We start from the raw sequence: 24,046 nt of genomic DNA, 5'->3' as shown, positions 1-24,046 counted from the left end.
AAAATTATTTTTTTTCAATAGCCCAGAACCAAAGTTTTCTGGCCAAACAATTACACAACTGTGATTTTATACTTCCAAAATTCTTTATACATATAACAGAAAACATGTATTGTCTGTTCTAATTTGAATATTGGTATTTGAATCCTGTTTGCAAAAAGATTTTAGTTCATATTTTAGTTCATAGAAAATTGTCAACAACTAAGTAATTAATAGATGCTAGGTTTCATTATTTGTCCACCTGCCACCAATTTTCACCCCATTACAAATTGCTCCCGACCCAATTTTGCTCGCATCGCTTGTAATGACTATCAGGGGAGCTGGCCTTGGAAACTCACCAATTCTTTCTGACGTCCATCTCCAGGCCGTTTTTGACGGAATTTACCATATTGGCTACCACGTACAAATGACCCTCTTTGATAATATGGTCTCCTTGCACCTCTCAAAAAATGTGAAAATGTGCCTTCCACCACAATAATGTGATCTACCAGGCGACATATTTCTACTTACTTTATTCATCTTCTGAATATCTTTAATGTCCATCACTATGCTGTCACCATACAACATGTATGTTTAAGATGCAGTCGCAGAGCACAAATAATGAAGTTTAGGGTCCATAGTCCTCTTGTGATATTCCTCCCTCGGCAACTCTGCCACTTGTTGGCTTGTCCCAACAGAGCTAGGGTATTCATGGTGAGTTCGAGTATTGATTCATCAATGGATTCTGCACAAGTATCCAACACATTCACAACATTACATGCTGCCTAAACTATACAATTCTGAATACACCTTACTTTCGAGTCTTCCATTTGTGTGTTTTGTCATAAAACACTCTAGAAGCATGGATTGATCTTCGTTTCTATAAGGCTTGAACAATTATCATGACGGTGAATGTCCTTAACAGTGTTTTGATATTGTTCATCAGTCCTTCCCTCTCTAAAGGCATCATTTACCATTGTCAGTTTTCCTAAAAACCTTTGTAAATTTATCAAATATACTATTGTGAACATCGTCTTCTACATTCAGTTTGGATTTTTTGACTGATCTTGACTTTGCACATCTCAAATATCATCATATCCTGCTTGAGACTGAGACTGGTTGCTCGGTTGCAATTCATCATCATAATCATAGGCATAATCATTCTTGTCATACATTTCATAAACTCGTTTTGATAAAGTTTCAACTTTCTGATTGGTTTTAGAAATGTTAATGTTCATTTCACGTAAAATACTCAACGCTTCTTTATTAAAATGCACAATAGGTGCAGGAACAACAGAATAGGCAGAAGTGACTTTGGTCTGCGACAGAGTCACAGGGTCTGTACTCAATTGCCTGACGTTGACGACTTTTTAACATTAGAAGTTTTGCCATGTACGGGTCTCTTTCCCTTATCAGAGGTCCCTAATACGTTTGTTACTACTGGTTCGATTTCTTTCTCAAGATTTGTGTCGGATAAGTCACTAAAAAAGCACTATAACCAATAGATCGCTATATTCCTTAAAGTCACACGTCAGTGCAATACATATCTGCACATTGTCTTTCATTTAACATGCTAAAATAGGACCTCAATAGACGGCAATGTTCAATTTTATATAATAAAATCTATGTATGGATCTATATAGTGTTCACAAATGCAATGGTAAAATAAATCATCTTCTGTTTGTGCTCTAGAATTTGGACAGGCATTGCATCATGCTGGTCATTTGTATGTCAGAGTTGATACTTTTTCCCAGGAAATGAAATTAGGCCTAAAGAAATATTACATTTGTTCCTGTATCTTACTAGCATGCTCAATTTATTTTTTCTGAATTTGGTTTAAAAATTTGTTAAAAATTGTTGTATTTTTTTCGATTTTTCTTGAATTTGATCCAAATTTGGAGAAAGCACATTTCAAATATATTTGGACACACTGTTGAATCTGATGTTTCATATACATTGGATATTGTTAACTGTTAACTGTATAACAGATAGGTGGTTTTCATACAGTATCTGTTGTATTTTCATAATATAATAATAAAATATTTAAAAGCATAATCATTGGACCTGTGAACACCCCATTAGCCTGAACCTGCATAACCCTTTTCCCTGATCTCAGTTATTTGACTTTTTTCTTATCAAGTAATATTCAAATACTTTTTCAATAGAGAAACACTCAAACTAGTAAGTTGAATGTTAATAAGCTTGAATTTATTTCATAAATGCAGATATGGCTAAACTTATTTTTCATCTTGTTATAATTTATAATCTTTTGTAACTAAGAAAAATACAAGAAGGAACAAAACTTACGTTTAAGTGAACTCATGTCAACTTTAGCAGTTTTTCGTGCTTGTCTTTATGTTATTTGTTTTTTTTTTATTTTTTATGCTATTTTAGTGTCAGTTTCAATTATTTCTATTCAGAATCACTTTTTGCAAACTTGGTTATCACTTCTTCAAATTAATTTTGCTCTATTTCATACAATATCACTTTTCCACTAAATTGTTTCATTAAAAGAAGTTATCTTGTTCACTTAATTCATTTCATCAGAACAAACTTTTGCTTTTTTCCACTATGTAGTTAATGTTACAATTTTTCCTATTTTTATTCGAGAATAAGATAATTCAACCTGAAATGTTAACTCTCTGGTTGAGGTGACTAGTATACCTATGTTATCTTAAATTAATATTAACCGGTGGTGTCATCCTGACAAACAGTATACATGTATATCTAAATACTAAGATTATGTAATTATCTAATTTTTAAGATAAATAAAAGAAAGTAAGATCGAAATTCCGAAAGACAGTCATAAGCAAATTTTATCACAAATTAATGGATGGATGATTTCCAAACTTGGTTCCTTCTATTAAGACTATAAAGAAGAAGAGAAAATCAGTCAGTGTCGGGAAACTTTATAACTAGAGAGGCAAGTTGAAGTTGAGACTTGTCGTTTTACATGTTTATTCGAAAAAATATTTCTATAATCACTCAAAAATAGTTGGCTCTGGTTAGCGATTCAGAGCCATCATGACCCTCTTGTCATACATTATTAATTGACTTTTCAATATTAGACACGTTTTCAAATTAAGGCTAATATGAAGTTCACTACAACATTATGAACTTAAAACAAGGCCATTATGCAATAAGTATGGCCTTTATGAGAAAACTCTGCCATTATGAGATTGGTGAATTTTTATTGGCTATTCAGCTCGGGCATTATAAATCTGCTTCTTCTTTCATTGGAAAAAGTCACCATTTTGAATTGCTGCAAGGTAGGTTTCCGAGACTTTTTTAAATAAGAATCTCATTTGCAATACCTCACAACAATGTTATTTTTTCTTCACAAAATACTTAACCTTTTAGATAATGTGTGGTTAAAAAATAAATTAAGTGTTTCCGTAATGGCCTTGTTATTGGGCTGAAGACTGTCAAATTAGCGTGAGGCTTCAACCCAATAACAAGGCCATTATGAAACACTTGATTATTAACATTATATTATATTTTATCATTTCAAAAGAATATCTTTACTTAAAAGAACAGCGCGTTTATAATACAAATCAATGAATTGACAACCGGCAGTTTCAATCATACTGCTCATTCTGGTGGTTTCCGTGTCACTGTTCGAGTCATAACTCGGTTTATTGTGTCGCCTCTACAGAGTAGTGGCGACATATAGGGATCACTTCTCCGTCGTCTGTCTGTCCGTCTGTCTGTCTGTCCGTCTGTCCGTCCGTCCGTCACAAAACTTGTCCAGACTACTGCTCATAAACTACTGGTGCAATTTCATCCAAATTTTACAGGAATGATCAGTACCAAGTCTTATTGTGCATATTGTCAGCATTTTCCGGTTCAATGATTTTTGTCAGAGTCAGAGTCAGATTTAATAATTTTTAATTTTAAGGTTTGTCCGGACTACTTATCTTATACCACTAATGCAATTTCAATGAAACTTTACAGGATTGATCTGTAGCTCAAGTCCTTGCGCATATTGCACGGGTTTTTTGGTTGAATGATTTTTAGCCGAGTTATGGCCCTTTGATAAAAAGGTGTTTTTTTCTGTGTGTTGCCAGATACACAAAAGCTTGTCCGGACTACTGCTTATAAACTACTGGTGCAATTTCATCCAAACTTTACAGGAATGATCAGTACCGAGTCTAGTTGTGCATTTGTTAGCATTTTCCGGTTCAATGATTTTTGTCAGAGTTTTCGCCCTTTAATAATTTATATTTTTAAAGTTTGTCCGGACTACTTCTCTTATACCACTAATGCAATTTCAATGAAACCTTACAGGATTGATCTGTAGCTCAAGTCCTTGCGAATATTGCACGGGTCTTTTTGGTTGGATGATTTTTAGCCGAGTTATGGCCCTTTGATAAAATGGTGTTTTTTTCTGTGTGTTGCCAGATACGCAAAAGCTTGTCCGGACTACTCCTCATAAACTGCTGGTGCAATTATATCCAAACTTTACAGGAATGATCAGTACCAAGTCTAGTTGTGCACTGTCCGTCTGTCACAAAATTTGTCCCAACATGAAATTGGCCATCATGAGGCGACACATGTGATTACTGTTCGCTCTTGTAATAAGTTTTGATATCTGTAGCAGTCGATGAATAAATAAATAAATATGACTGAACCAGGATTCGAACATACGAGTTAACGTCTATACTATTTAAGTCAAAGACCTTATTGACTGCGCTAAGAGCATTCGTTATTTAGATTATATCACAACTTGTTATATATAACATGTATATTCATATCGTTTTACAAGTAGATCGTATCATCAACGGAATTTACCGACTATAGTGTCAAATACAAGAGTGCCAGATCAATATGGCTGAACAATAGAATAGTGTATTAATGTTTACTTATGTTTGTTATTATCATTAATTTCTTATAAATCATACTTTTTTCAAAGGTATAATTGACTCTGCCTATAAGTTAACTACTGTGCTCATTTTGGTTCAGTAGTGAAATATTAAGTACTTCTTTTAATTAATACATGGGTGTTAAATTGACATTAAAAAAATAGATGTACATTTGTAATTGTTTTCATTGTGTAAAATGTTATTTTCAAATGCCCAGAACAAGATATTATGCCCCCTTCAAAGAAATTGGGTAATATTGATTTGCATTTGTCTGTCTTTTGGTTGGTGGGTCGGTCGGTAGACAAAATGGTTTACGATCAATAACTAGAATGATTAGGCCTAGGAACTTCAAACGTGGTATGATCAATGAACATGACCAGTAGATGAACTCTATTGATTTTGGAGTCTAGGGGTCAAAGGTCAATGCCACATTGATCTGTGTTAAACTACAAATGGCTGTCATTATAGAGGCCTATATGATTCATAAAATGTATATATATAGTATTTGGTACGATTTGTGAGAACTTTGTCATAAAATTGCTTCACGCAACCTTTATGGTCAAAATACCTTGTGAATATTCGTGACCAGTAGATAACCCCTATTGATTTTTTAGTCACTAGCATAATAACCTGACCTCATAACTAATTCGATGCCGATAGGGCCAATACATGTTTTACAAATATATTTTGTTATTATACCCCGAAACAAAGTTTGGGGGTATAAAGGAGTCGCTCAGTGGTTGTTTGGTTGGTCGGTCGGTCGGTTGGTCCAGCCGTCCGTTGCGTTTTCCTTGTCCGGAGCATAACTTGGAGACTAATTGTTGGAATTCAATACAACTTCATACAATGGTCAAGCACATTGAGAGAAAATGCAGTGCATAAGAACCATAACTCCATCTCCACTATTTACAGAGTTATTGCCCTTTGTTACTTTTCCTTGTCCTGAGCATAACTTGAAAACTACTCGTACTTTTCCGGAGCATAACTTGAAAACTACTGGTTGGAATCAAAACAACTTCATACAATGGTCAAGCACAATAAAGGAAAGTGCATTGCACAAGAATCATAACTCTATCTAAAGTAATTACAGAGTTATTGCTCTTTGTTACTTTTCAATTGCTTTCTTTTGTCCGGACCGTAACTTGAAGACTTATAATTGGAATTCAGTATAACTTCATACAATGGTCAAGCACATTGAGAGAAATTGCAATGCACAAGAACCATAACTCCATCTTCACTAATTACAGATTTATTGCCCTTTGTTACTTTTCCTTGTCCTTAAAAATTACTTGTCGGCATAATTCAATACAATTTCATAGAATAGTCAAGCACATAGGAAGAGCAGTGTAAATGAACAATAACACCATTTTGACAAATTAGTTATTGCCCTTTGATACTTTTCCTTGTCCGGAGCATAACTTGTGAAGCACTGGTTGGAATTCAAAACAACATCATACAATGGATAAGCACAATAAGAGGAAGTGCAGTGCACAAGAACCATAACTCTGTCCAGAGAAATTATATAGTTAATGCCCTTTGTTTTTTTTCTATTGCTTTTTTCTTGTCCAGAGCATAACTTGAAAACTACTAGTTGGAATTCAATACAATTTAATGATACAATGGTCACGTATATATTTTGAGAAAGCGCAGTGCACTTGAACCATAACTCTTTCGTGACTTATTTAAGAGCTTTTGCCCTTTGTTTATTTTTATTGTCCAGTGCATTACTTGAAAACTAATGATTGGAATTCAAATAAACTTCATACAATGATCAAGGGCAGTGAGGTGAAGAGCAGTGCAGAAGAACCATAACTCTATTTGGACTAATTACAGTTATTGCCCTTTGATACATTTTTTGTCCAGTGTAACTTGAAAACTAGTAGTTGGAATTCAAAACAACTTCATACAACGGTTTAGCGCAATTAGAGGAAGTGCATTGTACAATAATCATAACGCCATCTTCAGTATTTGTAGGGTTATTCCCTTTGTTTCTTTTCATTGTCAGGTGCATAACTTTAAAAACTAATGTTTAGAATTCAATGAAACTTCATTTAATGGTCAAACGCAATAAGAGGAAGTGCAGTGCTCAAGAAGTGTAACTCTTTTTGTACTTATTGCAGAGTTATTCAATATAACTTTATCAATGGTTAACCACATTGAAAAGAAATGCAAGATACAAAAACCACATCTATGTTTAATTGTCCACAACCATAACTCTATTTTAGTTCTTTTGCAAGGTATTCTATAACTAGTAACTTCCGCATTTCCGAAGCAGTCTTGCGGGGGGTTATTAATCACATTTAGTGAAAGTTCTATTATTTTAATTTGTATGTTGTAAAAAGAAAATAAATATTAATAGAATAAATATATGATTTCCTGTCTAATATAATTATTGCTTCTGTAATCTCCTATTGGTAAAGTATCATAATTATCACTTGTCGAACGTCCATTTTTATCGTCCGATTTCGGCGGTGTCTTATCAATCGTCGCAGATCTCCTTAATCGTACGATTATCGTAAGACCGTGCGTTATTTTTCACGATCAAGGTCATGATCCACAGGAAGGTCAAGGCCGTGGTCAAGGGATGAATTTTCCATTTGGACCTGGTGGACCTTGACAGATAACTTATGGTTATTCTCTTGGGTATCCAATGTTTGGCATGCCACCCCTGAATCAATTTAATATCAAAGGTAAGTAAGTTAGTAGATGTAACGACTTTATTTAATGAGGCTTAAACATACGGTTTCCCGAGTTTCCATGTGGGCCTCATTATATACGTAACAATATTATACATTGCACATTTTAATTAACATATATATATAGATATATATATAAATAGAACAAAAGGACATCAAGAAGCCACATTTTCATAACCTCGGCATGGAAAATACATTATTGTACAAGAAAGATAAAAATAAATTGTAAAAACAAAATATTTTACATTCCATCTTGTGTGGCATTATCATTACAACAAAATGTACAATCATTTGATTAGAAATTGCCACTTAATATATGTGGCTTGAAATTTCTTCAAAGTATCTGAATTTCGAATATGAATTGCGTTGTCATTCCATATTTTAGGACCAGAATAATCATATAATTGCCTTAAGTACCCAGTTGTTGGTTTAGGTATGACCAGTTTCTCATTTTGAACAGATCTTAAATTGAAGTTGTGTGTGTCATTTACCATTTGAAATTTATTTTTTATATAATTAGAAAAAGATGACTCATTTATGGATTTATACACGAGAATAGCTTTTTTGTACATAATTTGAGTTTCCCATTTAAGATTGTTGTCAGCATAGACACCTAGTACTTTTCCTGTATCTGTAAATTCTATTTCTTTGTTATGAAGATACAGTGTAGGTGAAGCAATATTTTATAATTTTGTATTCCTAATAAACAGAGCCATAGCTTTTGTTTTAGTGCACTGAGTACCATTGAGTTATGCATGCACCATGTGGTAACATTATCAAAACGATTTTCATTGACTTCTTGTACAGTATTTCCTATAGAAGTTAACGAAGTGCAAAAGTATTACAATTAGATCTTTTCATAAAAAGAGAAGGTAATTTATATATATCAAGAAAAGTAGGGTCCCAGAACTAAGCCCTGGGGTACTCCTGAGACAACGTCAGCAGATTCAGATAAAACACCCGGCACACTTTTTGTGACCTGTCTGACAGATATGATTTGATCCAAGTAATGGCCTGTGATGAGAGATGTTAGAATGGTCGTTTTTCGAGCAGGACATTGTGATTAACTTAATCAAATGCCTTTGATAAATCTAGAAAAACGGTTCCAACAAGTTTTCTATTGTTTAGTGCATTTATCCAGTTATCAGTTACATTTATAAGTGCAGTCTCGCATGAATGGTGTGACCTGAAACCTGATTGAGCAGTTTAAAGTAAATTAGTTCTTTCTAAAGAGTTTTCAGTGGTCTGATACATGTTTTTCAAATATTTTAGAGATAAGTGTAAGTACTGAAATTGGTTTGTAATTGTTTTTGTCTGTCTTTGTCCCTTTTTTGTAGATTTGTGTTACCTTGTTTTAAAAGAGTTGGAAATTTTCCATTTTTGATACATAGATTTATTATGGTACAAACTGGCTCATTTATGACAACTACAGTTGTTTTTAGAAATTTGGCACCAATTTCGTCTAAGGCAGTTGCTTTTGCAATATCAAAATCGTTTTGTTTTACATAACTTTGTTCAACAAAGGGTATTACAAATTTATGTGATTCTTTAGTATTTTTGATAGGAGAAAATTTTGTAATGCAGTCTTCATTTCATGTGATAATTCTGTTATATTTTCAGCTTTTTTTTAAATACATTTGCAAATTAAAGAATGTATTAAACGTTTCTGCTGTTAGCTTTGGATCAGTAATTGGTATGCCATTCTCAGTGTGTATATATGCCAGAAAAACTTTCCAAAGTTTTTTTTAATTATGTTTCTTATTGAGTTGATTTCCTGAATAAAGAATTTCGTTTTTGCTGTATGTTTTTAACTTGATATTTCCAGTATTATAAATTTTCAACATTTATCACGTTTCTTTTTTGTATAGTCCGTATTACGCATTGCATTTGCTAAATCTTCATTGAACCATTCAGCTTGATTTTTATGTTTTACACGTTTCTTGTTTGTATTGGGCATGTTCGTAAAGAGTTTCTAAAAATAATTTATTAAAAGTATCTAAAGCATCTGGATCATTAAAAATATTAATGATAGACCATTGTTGCTTTGAAAGGTCACATAAAATTTGTCAGCAATAAAGTTCTTTAGGTGCCTGTATTTAATTGTAACATGCAATGGACCCTTTTTGATATTTTTTTGGTTTGCCAGTTTTTGTAAAAAATATAGGATAATGGGCACTAGTAGAAAGTATAGGGACTGCAGTGTACGATATATTTTGTGGTTGGTTACTGTAAATATTGTTACGCTACGATCCAACAATGTTCAAACTTCATAGTATGATGGTCCATATTGGGTGGAAGACCCCTATTGATTTTGGGGTCGAAAGGTCAAAGGTCAAGGTCACTATTACCTTGATACTGAAAACAGTTTCCGGAGCATAACTTAAGTTCAATTTGACCCACAATATTCAAACTTCATAGGATGATTGTCCATATTGGGTAGAAGACGCCTATTGATATTGGGGTCAAAAGGTCAAGGTCACTATAACCTTAAAACTGAAAACAGTTTCCGTCCGTTAGCAATTTTCCGTCCGTTAGCAATTTGGTTTCTGGAGCATAACTTAAGTTCTATTTGGCCCACAATGTTCAAATGTCATAGGATGATTGTCCATATTGGGTAGAAGACCCCTATTAATTTTGGGGTCAAAAGATCAAAGGTCAAGGTCACTATTACCTTAAAACTGAAAACAGTTTCTGTCCGTTAGCAATTTGGTTTCCGGAGCATAACTTAAGTTCCATTTGGCCCACAATGTTCAATCTTCATAGAATGATGGTCCATATTGGTTGGAAGACCTCTATTGATTTTGGGGGCAAAAGGTCAAAGGTCTAGGTAATTATTACCTTGATACTGAAAACAGTTTCCGGAGCATAACTTAAGTTCAATTTGACCCACAATATTCAAACTTCATAGGATGATTGTCCATATTGGGTAGAAGACCCCGATTGATTTTGGGGTCAAAAGGTCAAGGTCACTATTACCTTAAAACTGAAAACAGTTTCCGTCCGTTAGCAATTTTCCGTCCGTTAGCAATTTGGTTTCCGGAGCATAACTAAAGTTCTATTTTGCCCACAATGTTCAAACTTCATAGGATGACTGTCCATATTGGGTAGAAGACCCCTATTGATTTTAGGGTCAAAAGGTCAAGGTCACTATTACCTTAAAACTGAAAACAGTTTCCGTCCGTTAGCAATTTTCCGTCCGTTAGCAATTTGGTTTCTATTTTGCCCACAATGTTCAAAGTTCATAGAATGATTGTCCATATTAGGTTGAAGACCCCTATTGATTTTTGGGTCAAAAGGTCAAAGGTCAAGGTCACTATTACCTTAAAACTGAAAACAGTTTCTGTCCGTTAGCAATTTGGTTTCCGGAGCATAACTTAAGTTCCGTTTGACCCACAATGTTCAAACATCATAGGATTATTGTCCATATTGGGTAGAAGACCCCTATTGATTTTTGGATCAAAAGGTCAAAGGTCAAGGTCATTATTACCTTGATACTGAAAACAGTTTCCAAAGCATAACTTAAGATCCATTTGGCCCACAATGTTCAATCTTTATAGGATGATTGTCCATTTTGGGCAGAATACCCCTGATTTTGGGGTCACAAGGTTAAAGGTCAAGGTCACTATTACCTTGATACTGAAAACAGTTTCCTGAGCATAACTTAAGTTCCATTCGACCCACTATGTTCAAACTTCATAGGATGATTGCCTATATTAAGTAGAAAATCCCTTTTGATTTCTGGGTCACTAGGTCAAAGGTCACTATTACCTTAAAACTGAAAACAGTTTCTGTCCGTTAGCAATTTGGTTTCCGGAGCATTTTTTAAGTTCGATTAGGCCCACAATGTTCAAACTTCATAGAATGATGGACCATATTAGGTGGAAGACCCCTATTGATTTTGGGGTCAAAAGGTCAAAGGTCAAGGTCACTATTACCTTGATACTGAAAACAGTTTCCGGAGCATAACTTAAGTTCAATTTGACCAACAATATTCAAACTTCATAGGATGATTGTCCATATTGGGTAAAAGACCCCTATTGATTTTGGGGTCAAAAGGTTAAGGTAACTATAACCTTAAAACTGAAAACAGTTTCCGTCCGTTAGCAATTTTCCGTCCGTAAGCAATTTGGTTTCCGGAGCATAACTTAAGTTCTATTTGGCCCACAATGTTCAAAGTTCATCGGATGATTGTCTATATCAGGTAGAGGAACCCTATTGATTTTGGGGTCAAAAGGTCAAAGGTCAAGGTCACTATTACCTTAAAACTGAAAACAGTTTCTGTCCGTTAGCAATTTGGTTTCCGGAGCATAACTTAAGTTCCATTTGATCCACAATGTTCAAACTTTTTAGGATGATTGTCCATATTATGCAAAAGATCCCTATTGATTTTGTGGTCACAAGGTTAAAGGTCAAGGTCACTATTACCTTGATACTAAAAACAGTTTCCGGAGCATAACTTTAGTTCCATTTGGCCCACAATATTCAAACTTCATAGGACGATTGTCCATATTAGGTAGAAGACCCCTATTGATTTTGGGGTCACATGGTTAAAGGTCAAGGTCACTATTACCTTTATACTGAAAACAGTTTCCGAAGCATAACTTAAGTTCCATTTGGCCCACAATATTCAAACTTCATTGGATAATTTGTCCTTTTTTATATTGGGCAAAGGACCCCTATTGATTTTGGGTCACTAGGTCAAAGGTCAAGGTCACAATTACCTTAATACTGAAAATCGTTTCTGGAGCATAACATAGTTATATTTGGCCCCTCTTTTTAAAAAACTTCATAGGATGATGTCCATATTGGGTAGAAGACCCCTATTAATTTTGGGGTTTACACAGGTCAAAGTCACTATTACCTTAAAATTGAAAACAGTTTCCGGAGCATATCTTAAGTTACATTTGGCCCACAATATTCAAACTTCTTAGGATGATTGTCCATATAAGGTAGAAGACCCCTATTGATTTTGGGGTCACAAGGTCAAAGGTTAAGGTCCTTATTAATAACTTAAGTATTAATCAACCTACATCTGTAAATTTTATAGGATGAACAGCTAATTCCCATGTCTTACACACGATTCATCCTTACTAAAAAAAAACACTTTCGGGCATATAATGCTCCGCCTCGCGATGCTCTTGTTGTTCACTGTTATTTCGTTGAAAATGGAATTCTTATCAATACATGTATTTGCATTTTCTCCATAGTATGAAAATTTGTAGATAATGTTTCAGTACTGGTATTATTTATTGATTCGACAGGGTTATCATTTAGTGCCAGTATGGTGACATCCATGTTGTCCCTAGCCAGGAATGAATTTCGTGGTCCCTGATACACTCTGTTCTTCTGATGACGATGTTGAGGTCTCTGAGCATTTATTTGCCTGCTTTTGACATTCCGAAAATGTATGTGCTCCTTGGAAGGTCTGTTTATTTGATCTCTAGTAGTAATACTAGAGATGCCAAGGATTTTTCTAATTCCTGCATTTAATTGTCTTTTAAGTACAGCTGAACATTCTTTATTAAGCCTTATTTCATCATAGAAGAAACTTTGAATGATTAACCTTGTCATTTATCAAAAAGGCACTGGTGTTATCAATAAAGAGGACTTCTTATTCTTGCAAAGTTTTTCAAGAAGACTATTTGCTTCAAGGATATTTGTCTTTGACAAATACAGCAATCTTTGTTTTTGTGTTCATTGATTGTAGCAAAAAAATGAGTTCATTAAATTCCTAACATACAGACTGAGGTGTATTTGCATTATAAAAGTTATCAATGCCTGTATGCAGGATAAAACATCTGCTTCTTTTGTCAACTTTTATTGTGATGTATTATCAGTTATTAATTTGTTGATGTCTTTGATAGATGCTTCATTTGTTGATTTGATGTTGATACTTACCAGTTATGAATTTATTTTCTTTCTTATTAGTCCTTTTGTAGCTAAATCGCCAAAGATAAGTACTTCGAAGGTGAATTTTTTCTCAGAGTTATGATGTTTTCTGTATGATTCTTGGGCTGATGTCTTTGCATTCACTGTTGGTATAACGGTGTCTTGTGTTTTTGGATAAACATTCTGAACTGTAGTGTGTTTTGTTATCATCCTTCATGCGTCAGATCCTTTCATAGAAGTTCCATCTCATGCTTAATAGAATGTATGTCATTTGTAGTATCATCGTACATGATGAACTTGAGCTGACCTATGTATAATGCTTGTTTGCGCATTTTTTTTAGATAAATATTCCAATTTTTTTTATTATCATTACTATTTTTTTATTTCTGTTCTCTCTCTCTCTCTCTCTCTTTTTAAATTATAATGTCTATCAATTCCGGATGATTAATTAACAGTGCTCCATTCATCGGTATTGTAACGTTTATTAGGTTTTACTACTCGACCACTGCGCGTCTGATAACCTGTGCCTGACCTTGTTTCATGGCTAATATTCTGGGAAATACCTCGTTTCATTTAAAGGTGCTTTGTTTGAGATTATATCATGAGGGATCTTGACCTTGGAAAAAGAATATTAGGGAAGATTCTGTATTGAAAGGGAACTTTCCCGCGTTTTGTTTATGAAGCGGCGATTTAACGGCGGTAAAATAGCGCCATCTTCAGTTTGCACTTTGCATGATCTCTCCCCTTCTTTTTTTCAGAACTATGGCTGGTTTCCAAGTTTTTCCCCAAATTGCACCCTGCAAGAGTCATCTTTGTTTAGCGGGGGAAGTGACCTCGAACTTTTATCGTAATAGTTCTTTTGCGTAACCTTGTTTTCTTGCAGAGATTTTCTTACAGATTTGTGGTTAATGAAAGATGGTTTCAATTGCTCATTAGTTGTAGGCAAAATGGATTTTAACCGTCTGTCCATTAACAGTTGTGCGGGAGAATATCCGCAGTTTAAAGGTGTGTTACGATATTCCAGAAATGCTAAATATGGGTCTGTTTTGGTCTCCTGGCATTTTTTCATTGATTTTTTCTGGGGTCGCCCGACATATTTCTTTTTTCATAACTGAAACTACAGGTTTGCAATCAGATTCAACCTTAGTATGTCTTGCGTAACAGTATTGCTTGAAACGTCGAAGACCATGAAGTATAGCTAATGTCTCTTTTTCTATTTGAGCATAACCTCTCTCTGTAGGGGTCAATGTCTTTGATGCAAATGCAATGGGCTTGCCGTCCTGTAAGCACGTGCAACCTAAACCACGTGCACTCGAGTCGACTTGCAATGTGACAGGCTTTTTCGGGTCATAGTATGCCAAGACTGGTGCCTTAGTCATTGCGACTTTAACCTTTTCAAAGGCGTCAATTTGCGCACTGTCCCATATAAATTAATGTCTTTTTTCAACAAGTCACGCATAGGGCTTACCATTTCTGCCAATTTTGAATCAAATTTTGACAGATACGTGATCATGCCAAGAATAGTTTCTAACTCTGACTTATTTTCTGGGGCTTTCATTTCTACAATTGCCCCGATTTTTTCGGGATCGGGCTAAAAAAAATTTGTGACTTTAAGACTATTTAAATTGTTCTCTTCAGTATGTATATGCATTTTTAATCATCATAATTGTTTATTATCATATACAATTTTATTAACATGTGTTGCTTATTTTTTCTTTTAAAAACAGGGAGATGTAGTATCATCTTACATGATGAACTTGAGCTGACCTATGTATAATGCTTGTTTGCGCATGCTCCGTATTTCTAGTAAATCTAAGATCACATGTTAAGGGTTTACAGAATAAATTTATATCTTGTGCTGAACACTCGTCGTGAATTACTTTACTTCATTGTATCAACGCACTTGATTTAATATCTATTATTGTTCATTAATAAACGAACATTACAACATCATTTTAAGGTGCATTCTCTGTGTTTTACTTCACTTGCTCGAGTGAGCTAGCAATTTCCTCAGATTGTTCTTTCATGGATTTTAGATCTGACTGTAGTGTCTCAATAGTGTCTTGTTGTAAACATTGTGCAGAGTTTTTTTTCCGCAGCATTTCATTTTCTTGCTTTAATGACTGATTTGCATTTTTTCTTTAACAATTTCTTCTTCAAGAATAAAATATTTTGCATTCTTGTCACTGTTGAATTTTTTTTTTTTGAAAGTCTTTAAATCTTGAAGTTTTCATTTTCAGATTTGAGTTCATCATTGTCTGTAATGCTTTTCTGTATTTTGCATTCAAATCTCCTTGTATGTCACATTGCACAGAGAAATCACATTTTGCTATACATGTACATGGAGTGTTTGCAGAATCAGATACTTATGATACAGTGCTGCTTCTGATGCATGAATTTGATACACTTTTTGTGTCACTGTTTATTTCAAAGCTTTCATCCTCATTAATTCTGATGATATATTTCACAAAGGTCCTCTCGTGTTAGGGTTTTAGATATGTTTTATCACTGTGTTTTTTGCTTTGCGTGATTTTGGGCTGTTTTTCAGTGTAATTTTGATTGTATTTTTGAAGTTTAAATTGATAGGATCTGCACTTTTACATGGATAGTTCCCTTGTCTGGATTTTTTTCTTTTGATGTTGACTGAATTTCTTTTATTTTCTTACTGAAATATTCATGTTCCCCTTTCTTTTCAGCCTTTTCTGCTTTTTTCTTTTCTTTTCCAAGTTTTGGCATATATTTGTCAAGTGGTGGACCAAAGATTACATTTGATACTTAGGAGGCTGCTGGATTTTCTCTTAGAGACTGGTTTCCTTCTTTGAGGCTCAGGGCTGTTTAACGTGGTTTCATTTCTGCATTCAGTTGATTGTGTGAGTTCTATATTGAAAATAATTTACTGTTTGAGGTGGAAATAATAGCCGTTTATTCCAAGAATTCCTATTACGATGTTTGACCCTCAGTCAGGACAGTGGTTCCCAGCTCCTCAAAAATCACATAGAGATGGTCATGAAAGTAATTCATTTAATATTTACAATCCTTCCATCTTGTTCTACTATTTGAGTTTCATTTAAATATCATTTAAAGACAGAAACATTTTGTCCATTTTGCAAGTGGACAATTTTGAGTGAGAAAAATATGTTTGAATAATATAGTTTGTCAGCATAATGTATAATTATAAGATGAAATCATTTTTGCCTACTTAAAGTGTAATAATTTTCTAATTGGAGGAAAAAAATGGGTACATAAAATGTTATAATTTTCCTGTGAGAGAAATGTCAGGGGTAATTGGACAAATTTTCTTGCAGAGGGAAACATTGTGGGTGTAAATTGAAATGTCTTTTTGTAGAAGAAAACAAATTGTTGAGTTTTAAAATGTGATTATTTCTTTGTTGGTTAAAAATAGAATGGAAAAAATTGGAACATTTTCATCCAGGGGATAACATTATTGTATGAAATAGAAAATGTAAATGTTCTATATACTAAGAAACCTGATGTTGAATTATAGATATCCAGAATTTTCTTGTAGGTGAAGTATGAAACAGTTTTAAACATAAAATGTGATGATTTTCATTAAGCTAAAATACCTAAAATATGCTTTTTTAGCTCACCTGTCACAAAGTGACATGGTGAGCTTTTATGAACGCTTTCCGTCAGGCGTCCGTCCGTTGTCCGTCCGTCCGTAAACTTTTACTTTAAACAACATCTCCTCATTAACCACTAAGCTCATTTCATCCAAACTTCACATGTTTATGTTCCTTTGGTAGTCAACTGTAAAAAATATTGTTCAAAGAATTTAATATCAAGCAGAACCCTGGTTGCCATGGCAACTGTAAGCAATCAAAGCACAGAAGGCGCTGAATTTGTTTGGGTCTCAGAATGTCAGAAAGGTGAAGGTTGTGAGGTTATAAACCAATTTGTTTTTGTAAAGTGTCACCAATGCTTTCCAGTGTTTTAACTGTAGTAAATTGGCTATAAGACCAAATGCAACACTGATAGTCAATTCAATGTTTATTTGACTTAAAATTTAAAAAAAAAAATGAGTTGCCTCAACTGGGATTCGAACTCCAGACCTCTCGATTCATAAGCGAGCGTGCAAACCCCTCCTGGCCACGGTGAAGTTTATAATGTCGTCAGTCTGAAGAAAACCATATGATTCTAAATTGGGTTTTTGTAACTTTATTATTTCCCGACGCTAAACACTGTTGTTTAACACCGATTGTTAATAATCATGGAAAGCTTACTGTAAGCATGTATAATCTTATAAATAATGAAATTTTCGAACCATTCGGAAAACTATTTGGGCTTGAAAATTAATGCGCCACTTGTCATTTGACAACTTTACGCATTGGGGATCTCCCCTGAATTTTTCGGCGTTAGTGTCCATATAAAGGGAAGTAACCGCTTCAAAAAGTGGACTACTTTTAGGCAATTTTTGCACTTTAAAAGCATTAGACTCTGAAATTTCGCTACCATTATTTGTTTGGTCTGACGACCCAAACAAATAAAAAACTTAAAATATTTCTTTTAAAAAAGAGCTAGAGCTTCAATGTTTGGCATGAAACATTGTCTAGTCAGTGGCTACCAAGTTTGTTCAAATAAAAGCCCTGGGGTCAAAATTGGCCCACCGGGGATGGTCATTGATTTTCCTAATTTTTTGTATATAGTAAAAACTTAAAATATCTTCTTTAAAAAAAACAAATAGGAAGAGCTTTAGATATTCACATGAAATAGTTGATAAACAAATCCCTAAAAAAAAGCCCAACACGAAAAATTGGTAAAATGTTGCAGGCTCGGTTTGATTGAGCGCCTGTTTCATTGGACGGTACTGGGAAAGTGCAAAGGTTCTGTCCACGACCCCTAGCCACCGGCTTAAAGCAGAATTCAACCATTTAAAAAACAGAAATGGTGAAATTTGTGAATTTAGAAAACCTCCGGCGAGTGTTTCAATACGGGGGTTATACATGGAACCTTCAATGTGACACAGTAGTGTCATTCCATGAAAAGCGGCGTATGGTCCCCAAGTAAAAGAATGCGTGTGTCCTAAACGAGAAACTTTCTCTAGTGGGTACCTACCAATTTGTTCAACTAAAAGCCCTGGGGTCAAATTGGCCTCGTCCAAGGAGGTCATTGTTTTTCCCTTGATGTGTATAGTGAAAACTTAAAAAAAATCTTCTTTAAAAAAAACAAAGAGCTAGAGTTAAGATACTAAGCATGAAATATCTTCTAGTGAGTGTCTACTAAGTTGGTTCAAATAAAAGCCGTGGTGTCAAAATTTACCCCACAAGGGGAGGGGGTCATTGTTTTTCCCTTTATGTATTTAGTGAAACCTTTAAAAAACTTCTTTTAAAAAATCCTAAGAGCTTGAGCCAAAATATTTAGCACAAAACATCTTTTAATGGGGTCTACCAAGTTTGTTCAAATAAGGGCCCTGGGGTTAAAATTGGCCCCGCCCCGGGGATCATTGATTTTCCTTTTATGTTTATAGTAAAAATTAAAAAAATCTTCTTTTAAAAAACCAAAGAGCTAGAGTTAAGCTACTAAGCATGAAGTATTTTCTAGTGAGTGTCTACTTAGTTTGTTCAAATAAAAGCTTTGGGTCAAAATTGGCCCGGCTCGGGGGTCATTGTTTCCCCCCATATGTTTATAGTAAAATCTTAAAAATCTTCTATTAAAGTCTTCAAAGAGCTAGAGATTAGATATTTATCATGAAACATCTTCTAATGGTTCTCTTCCAAATTTGTTCAAATAAAAGCCCCTGGGTTAAAATTGGCCCCGCCCCAGGGGCCTATATACAGGTTAGCGATTTCATCATGGCTCTTTTGTTTTTTTGTTGTTGTTTGTTTTGAACGGTTAAAATTTATATAATTCAAACAATGTATTTGTTTTCCGATTGTTAGGTCAATCATAAATTACTTACTTGATTATTTAAATCGACGTTATTCTCTTAAATGCAAATAACATTATTTGCAAAGAAATAAGTCATCTGAAGGCATTTGCATTGTTCTGGTATTAGACAATTACGCCAGTGTGGTATTTTATATCTTACACATAGATGTATTCATAGGTAAAATTTAAATATTTTGTCAATATCGTGTGTCTTTGTATTGTCTTGCGTGTAAAGAGTGAACAAATACAGATACCTAACTCTGATATTAGTTAATGTTTACGAATTTTACGTTTACTATGCTTGTGCAAAATTTTATCCCCGCGAAAGTCCCATACTTATGCAAACGTGAAATTTTGGGAACGCGAAAGTGTATAGGAATACACTAATGTTTATTTTATTTCAATACATTGATTTAATTATGTCTTACTTGGATATGCAATTGGTTCCAACTTTTGGTTTGGATATTAGATTCTTAAAATAATTTGAATCAGAATATCCTTGACATAATTATCTACCTGAATTAATTTGTTTCTTCTTGAATTTTTGTTCACTGAAACAGTGCAATGATTTGTTTGTGCAAACAATTTGATACCCCTTTAATCACACTTTTACTGTTAATAATTTGAATTTTACATCAAGACAACTTTTGCAAATAGTAACATGTAAATAATTTGCAATCGAATATATTAGTCGTATCATCACTAAAACCAATGTTATCTGGACAAATGCCATTTTGCTTTAGGAGGGCCGCTAATAAGAAATGTCAGATTGACCTAATTTGATCTACATCATTGGCAAAATTTGACTGTGTGCGCTTTAATAAAAAAAAATAAAAATGAAAAATAAAAAAATAAATGAAAGAATTAACTTCTAAAAAAAGAATGACTGTCCATATTAAAACAGTTTGCCAGAAAATTAAGTTCTGCTGCACCCACCATGACCATATTGAATTTATTACATGTATTTCAGAAGAGGAACCAGTAGACCCCGAGCCTGAAAACAGGGAACCATCTGAACCAGAAACGCCCGAGGAGAACCAAAGAAAAATAGTTGTAAGCAATCTACCATCAACAGCCCATGATGAATACTTACAGATGTTTTTTGACAATAAACGGAAGTTCAAAGGATGTGATGTTTATAGTGTTGAAATGGATGAAGATGGGACATCTGCCATTATTGAGTTTGAGACACCAGAAGGTAAATGTTTTTTTCGCTCTTTTCTTCCAAAATATCTATCACAAGTGTTAATGTTGTATGCCTCCAGATGATTAAATAAATGATAAAGATATAATAGAAATAGAAAAACAGTATCTAAGTGTTTCAATATAGAACTTATATTTATAAGTAATTTGGCATTTTGTATTGTGTTATATGTTAAACATGATGGTACGACCATATTTCGTCCTTTTTTTAAGTCGGTCTTTTAAGGCTAAGAGCATTTTTCACATATTTTGTCAAGTGAATATATTTGTATGATAGTGCTTTTGAATAAATAAATCACTTCCGTTGTTTACATTACATTTTCTTATAATGTTTTCATATTCATTTGCAGCTGTAGATGGCAATTTAAGATATTTCCACAGTGATCTAATCAGAATTTTTCCCCTTCATTTACAGCTGTAGATATTGTCCTGAGCAAATGTCCACTAAAGATGATGGGACAAGAAGTTGAAATTTCAAAGTACGAGCCACCTCCATCGGTTTTGTTATGCACCGTAGAAGTGACCGGACCGTGTAGTGTGGTAAGCGAAGATTATCTTGAGGGACTAGAAATGTACTTTGAGAGTAAAAATCGATCCGGAGGTGATGATGTTGTTGATATAAAGTTTGATACACTAAATAACATGGTCCTTGTCACGTTTGACAGTGAAGAAGGTAACTATTTACAATAAACCTAATTTCAAATATTAATACTGTTTGTATAAATTATTTATATGTTAAGCTGGGCTGTCTGTAGGAGGGACATAAACAATAAAAACTTAATGGTTTTGTGATTTGATTATATGTGACAGAATCAAGTCATTATATTTTTTTGCTCACCTGAGCACATACTTCTCAGATGCGAGCTTTCGTAGTGGCATATTATCAGTCCTCTGTTGTTACCCACAGTTTGTTTTAACAATTTCTACTAAACAACAGGTTCAATTCTGATTAACATTGACAGGATTTATCATCAGATACCTCTCATCAGGTATGGTTCAAGTTGTAATGTACATAGGAAGGTCACAGAGCTGACAGAGGCTAAAAGTCGACCTTTACAAATATCATTTAAATGATGTCGTATTGGTCAATTTTGCAACATACTTTTTTTCTACTCAGATTCTACAATGCCTAGTGCTTAGATACTTAGTACCATTACTTTCAGCCTTTTTCCACGTTTTCAATGAAACCCCTGGTCGTCTAACTTGTCCCCTCCAGAGGTCACTTATTTTGCATAGACCTACTTGTACTAAGGAAACCACAGTTTAATTGTAAGTGTGAAAGAACCAGTACATTATGTAACTGACCTATATTTAAGTTACATATATAATGTCGTTATCACAAAATTATGGAGGACAATATCTGCCAAATTTATATGTATCTAATTCTAACACTCCATGTGATTTTCTCACTAAAGAAAAAGAAGAAAAGCCGGTGTTAAACTGCCAATAAACACTCGTTTAGGGACTACTGGTTTATGCGGCTGTTGTGTTTTCACCCTCGATTATATAGTTTAAAAAGCATTTAAAAGCAACAATAAAAAACATTTATTTATGTTTTCAGTTCTTATATTTTATTTTCATACAGTAACGAAATAATATCTCACATACACTCATATGACACTAACGCCACATGTTTGATCCATATCAGTTTATAGATGTTTTGACAAAACGGTGCCAATCCGTAAGCAGTATAATGACGTCATCCTAAGTATACAACTAATTCATAAACAAGCTAACGTTATTTCATACATAAAAGAATGATAAATGGGGCACTTATGTAAAGACAATACGACGTAAGTTTTAATTGTTGAAAATTTGATAAATTAACGTTTTTTCTTATTATTTCTTTTGTTAAATAATTTCTAGATCTTTGCAACAGTAGTGTGCGAAAATCGAAAGCGTTTTATAACAGTCGTTTTGATGCAGCCTTCGTGGTCAAATCATACGCATCAAAACTACAAACCGGTGTTAAATAACCGATAAACACCGCTAAGACCGGAATTATTTGTATGTGTTTTGAGGCCCTTAAAGGGTAACCTCGTTTATTTTGAATATAGATAAATACATACATACAAACATACATACATACAAAGACACACACATATTTATAAACAAACAAACACACAAGGTATACTAAACAAACAGAAGCCTGTGATTAATGTTAAATCTCATTTAGCTTTTCAATACATAGTTTTGTAACCTGTTGTCTAATGAATGAAAACTATTTCTAGTCATATTGTATTTAAAAATAATAAAACATTGTCAATAATACCATGTCCATACTCACATACTAATTTTGATATGAAGAAATAACTGTCCCAATGTTTGTCAACCATATCTACCTTGTTAATAATTTTTACGCCCCCTTTCGAAGAAGAGGGGTATATTGTTTTGCTAATGTCGGTCTGTCTGTCGGTCTGTCTGTCGGTAGACCACATGGTTTCCGCTGAATATCTTGAAAAGTATTAATCACAAAGTCTTCATATTTCACATAGTGATTGGTCATAACTAGTAGATGACCCCTATGGATTTTGGGATCACTAGGTCAAAGGTTAAGGTCACAGGGACCTTAAATGTCAAAATGGTTTCCGCTGATTATCTTAAAAAGTATGTATTACAAAGTCTTCATATTTTACACAGTGATTGGTCATAACTAGTAGATGACCACTATTGATTTTAGGGTCACTAGGTCAAAAGTCAAGGTCACAGGGGCCTTAAATGTCAAAATGGTTTCCACTGATTGTCTTGAAAAGTATGTATCACAAAGTCTTCATATTTCACATAGTGATTGGTCATTACAAGTAGATGACCCCTATGGATTTTGGGGTCACTAGGTCAAAGGTCAAGGTCACATGGGCCTAAAATGTCAAACTGGTTTCCGCTGATTATCTTGAAAAGTATGTATCACAAAGTCTTCATATTTCACTTAGTGATTGGTCATCACTAGTAAATGTCCCCTTTTCATTTTGGTGGTCACTAGGTCAAAGGTCAATGTCACAGGGACCTTAAAATGTCAAAATGGTTTCCGCTGATTATCTTGAAAAGTATGTATCACAAAGTCTTCATATTTTACATAGTGATTGGTCATAACTAGTAGATGACCCATATTGATTTTGGGGTCACTAGGTCAAAGGTCAAGGTCACAGGGATCTTAAATGTCAAAATGGTTTCCGCTGATTTTCTTGAAAAGTATGTATCACAAAGTCTTCATATTTCACACAGTGATTGGTCATAACTAGTAGATGACCCCTATTGATTTTGGGTCAAAGGTCAAGGTCACAGGGGCTTTAATTGTCAAAATGGTTTCCGCTGATTATCTTGAAAAGTATTCATCACAAAGTCTTCATATTTCACAAAGTGATTGGTCATAAGTAGTAGATGACCTCTATTGATTTAGGGGTTATTAGGTCAAAGGTCAATGTCACATGGGCCTTAAATGTCAAAATGGTTTTCGTTGATTTTTCCATAATTGAACACTTCCATGTACCCATTTTTGGCAAGTTTCTGTAATAAAATTACCAATTATGTGAGTCA

General features: G+C 34.0%; 1 protein-coding gene across 1 annotated transcript in view; it reads left to right on the top strand.

Moving 5' to 3' along the window:
- LOC132747656 (uncharacterized) overlaps positions 1-24,046 on the top strand; it is a 58,009-nt gene that overhangs the window by 6,317 nt on the left and 27,646 nt on the right. The window contains exons 2-4 of the mRNA XM_060737101.1: positions 7,385-7,528; positions 20,280-20,507; positions 20,928-21,185. Of these exons, the coding sequence (XP_060593084.1) occupies positions 7,489-7,528; positions 20,280-20,507; positions 20,928-21,185 (526 nt within the window). The 5' untranslated portion in view covers positions 7,385-7,488. The remainder of the gene's footprint in view (positions 1-7,384; positions 7,529-20,279; positions 20,508-20,927; positions 21,186-24,046) is intronic.

This window comes from Ruditapes philippinarum, unplaced genomic scaffold, assembly GCF_026571515.1.
Source record: "Ruditapes philippinarum isolate M1 unplaced genomic scaffold, ASM2657151v2 ctg1142_1_1_1_1, whole genome shotgun sequence".
In the NCBI taxonomy this organism is placed as follows: Eukaryota; Metazoa; Mollusca; class Bivalvia; order Venerida; family Veneridae; genus Ruditapes; species Ruditapes philippinarum.
The sequence above is the reverse complement of the archived record's forward strand: the minus strand, read 5'-3'. Positions and strand labels throughout refer to the sequence as shown.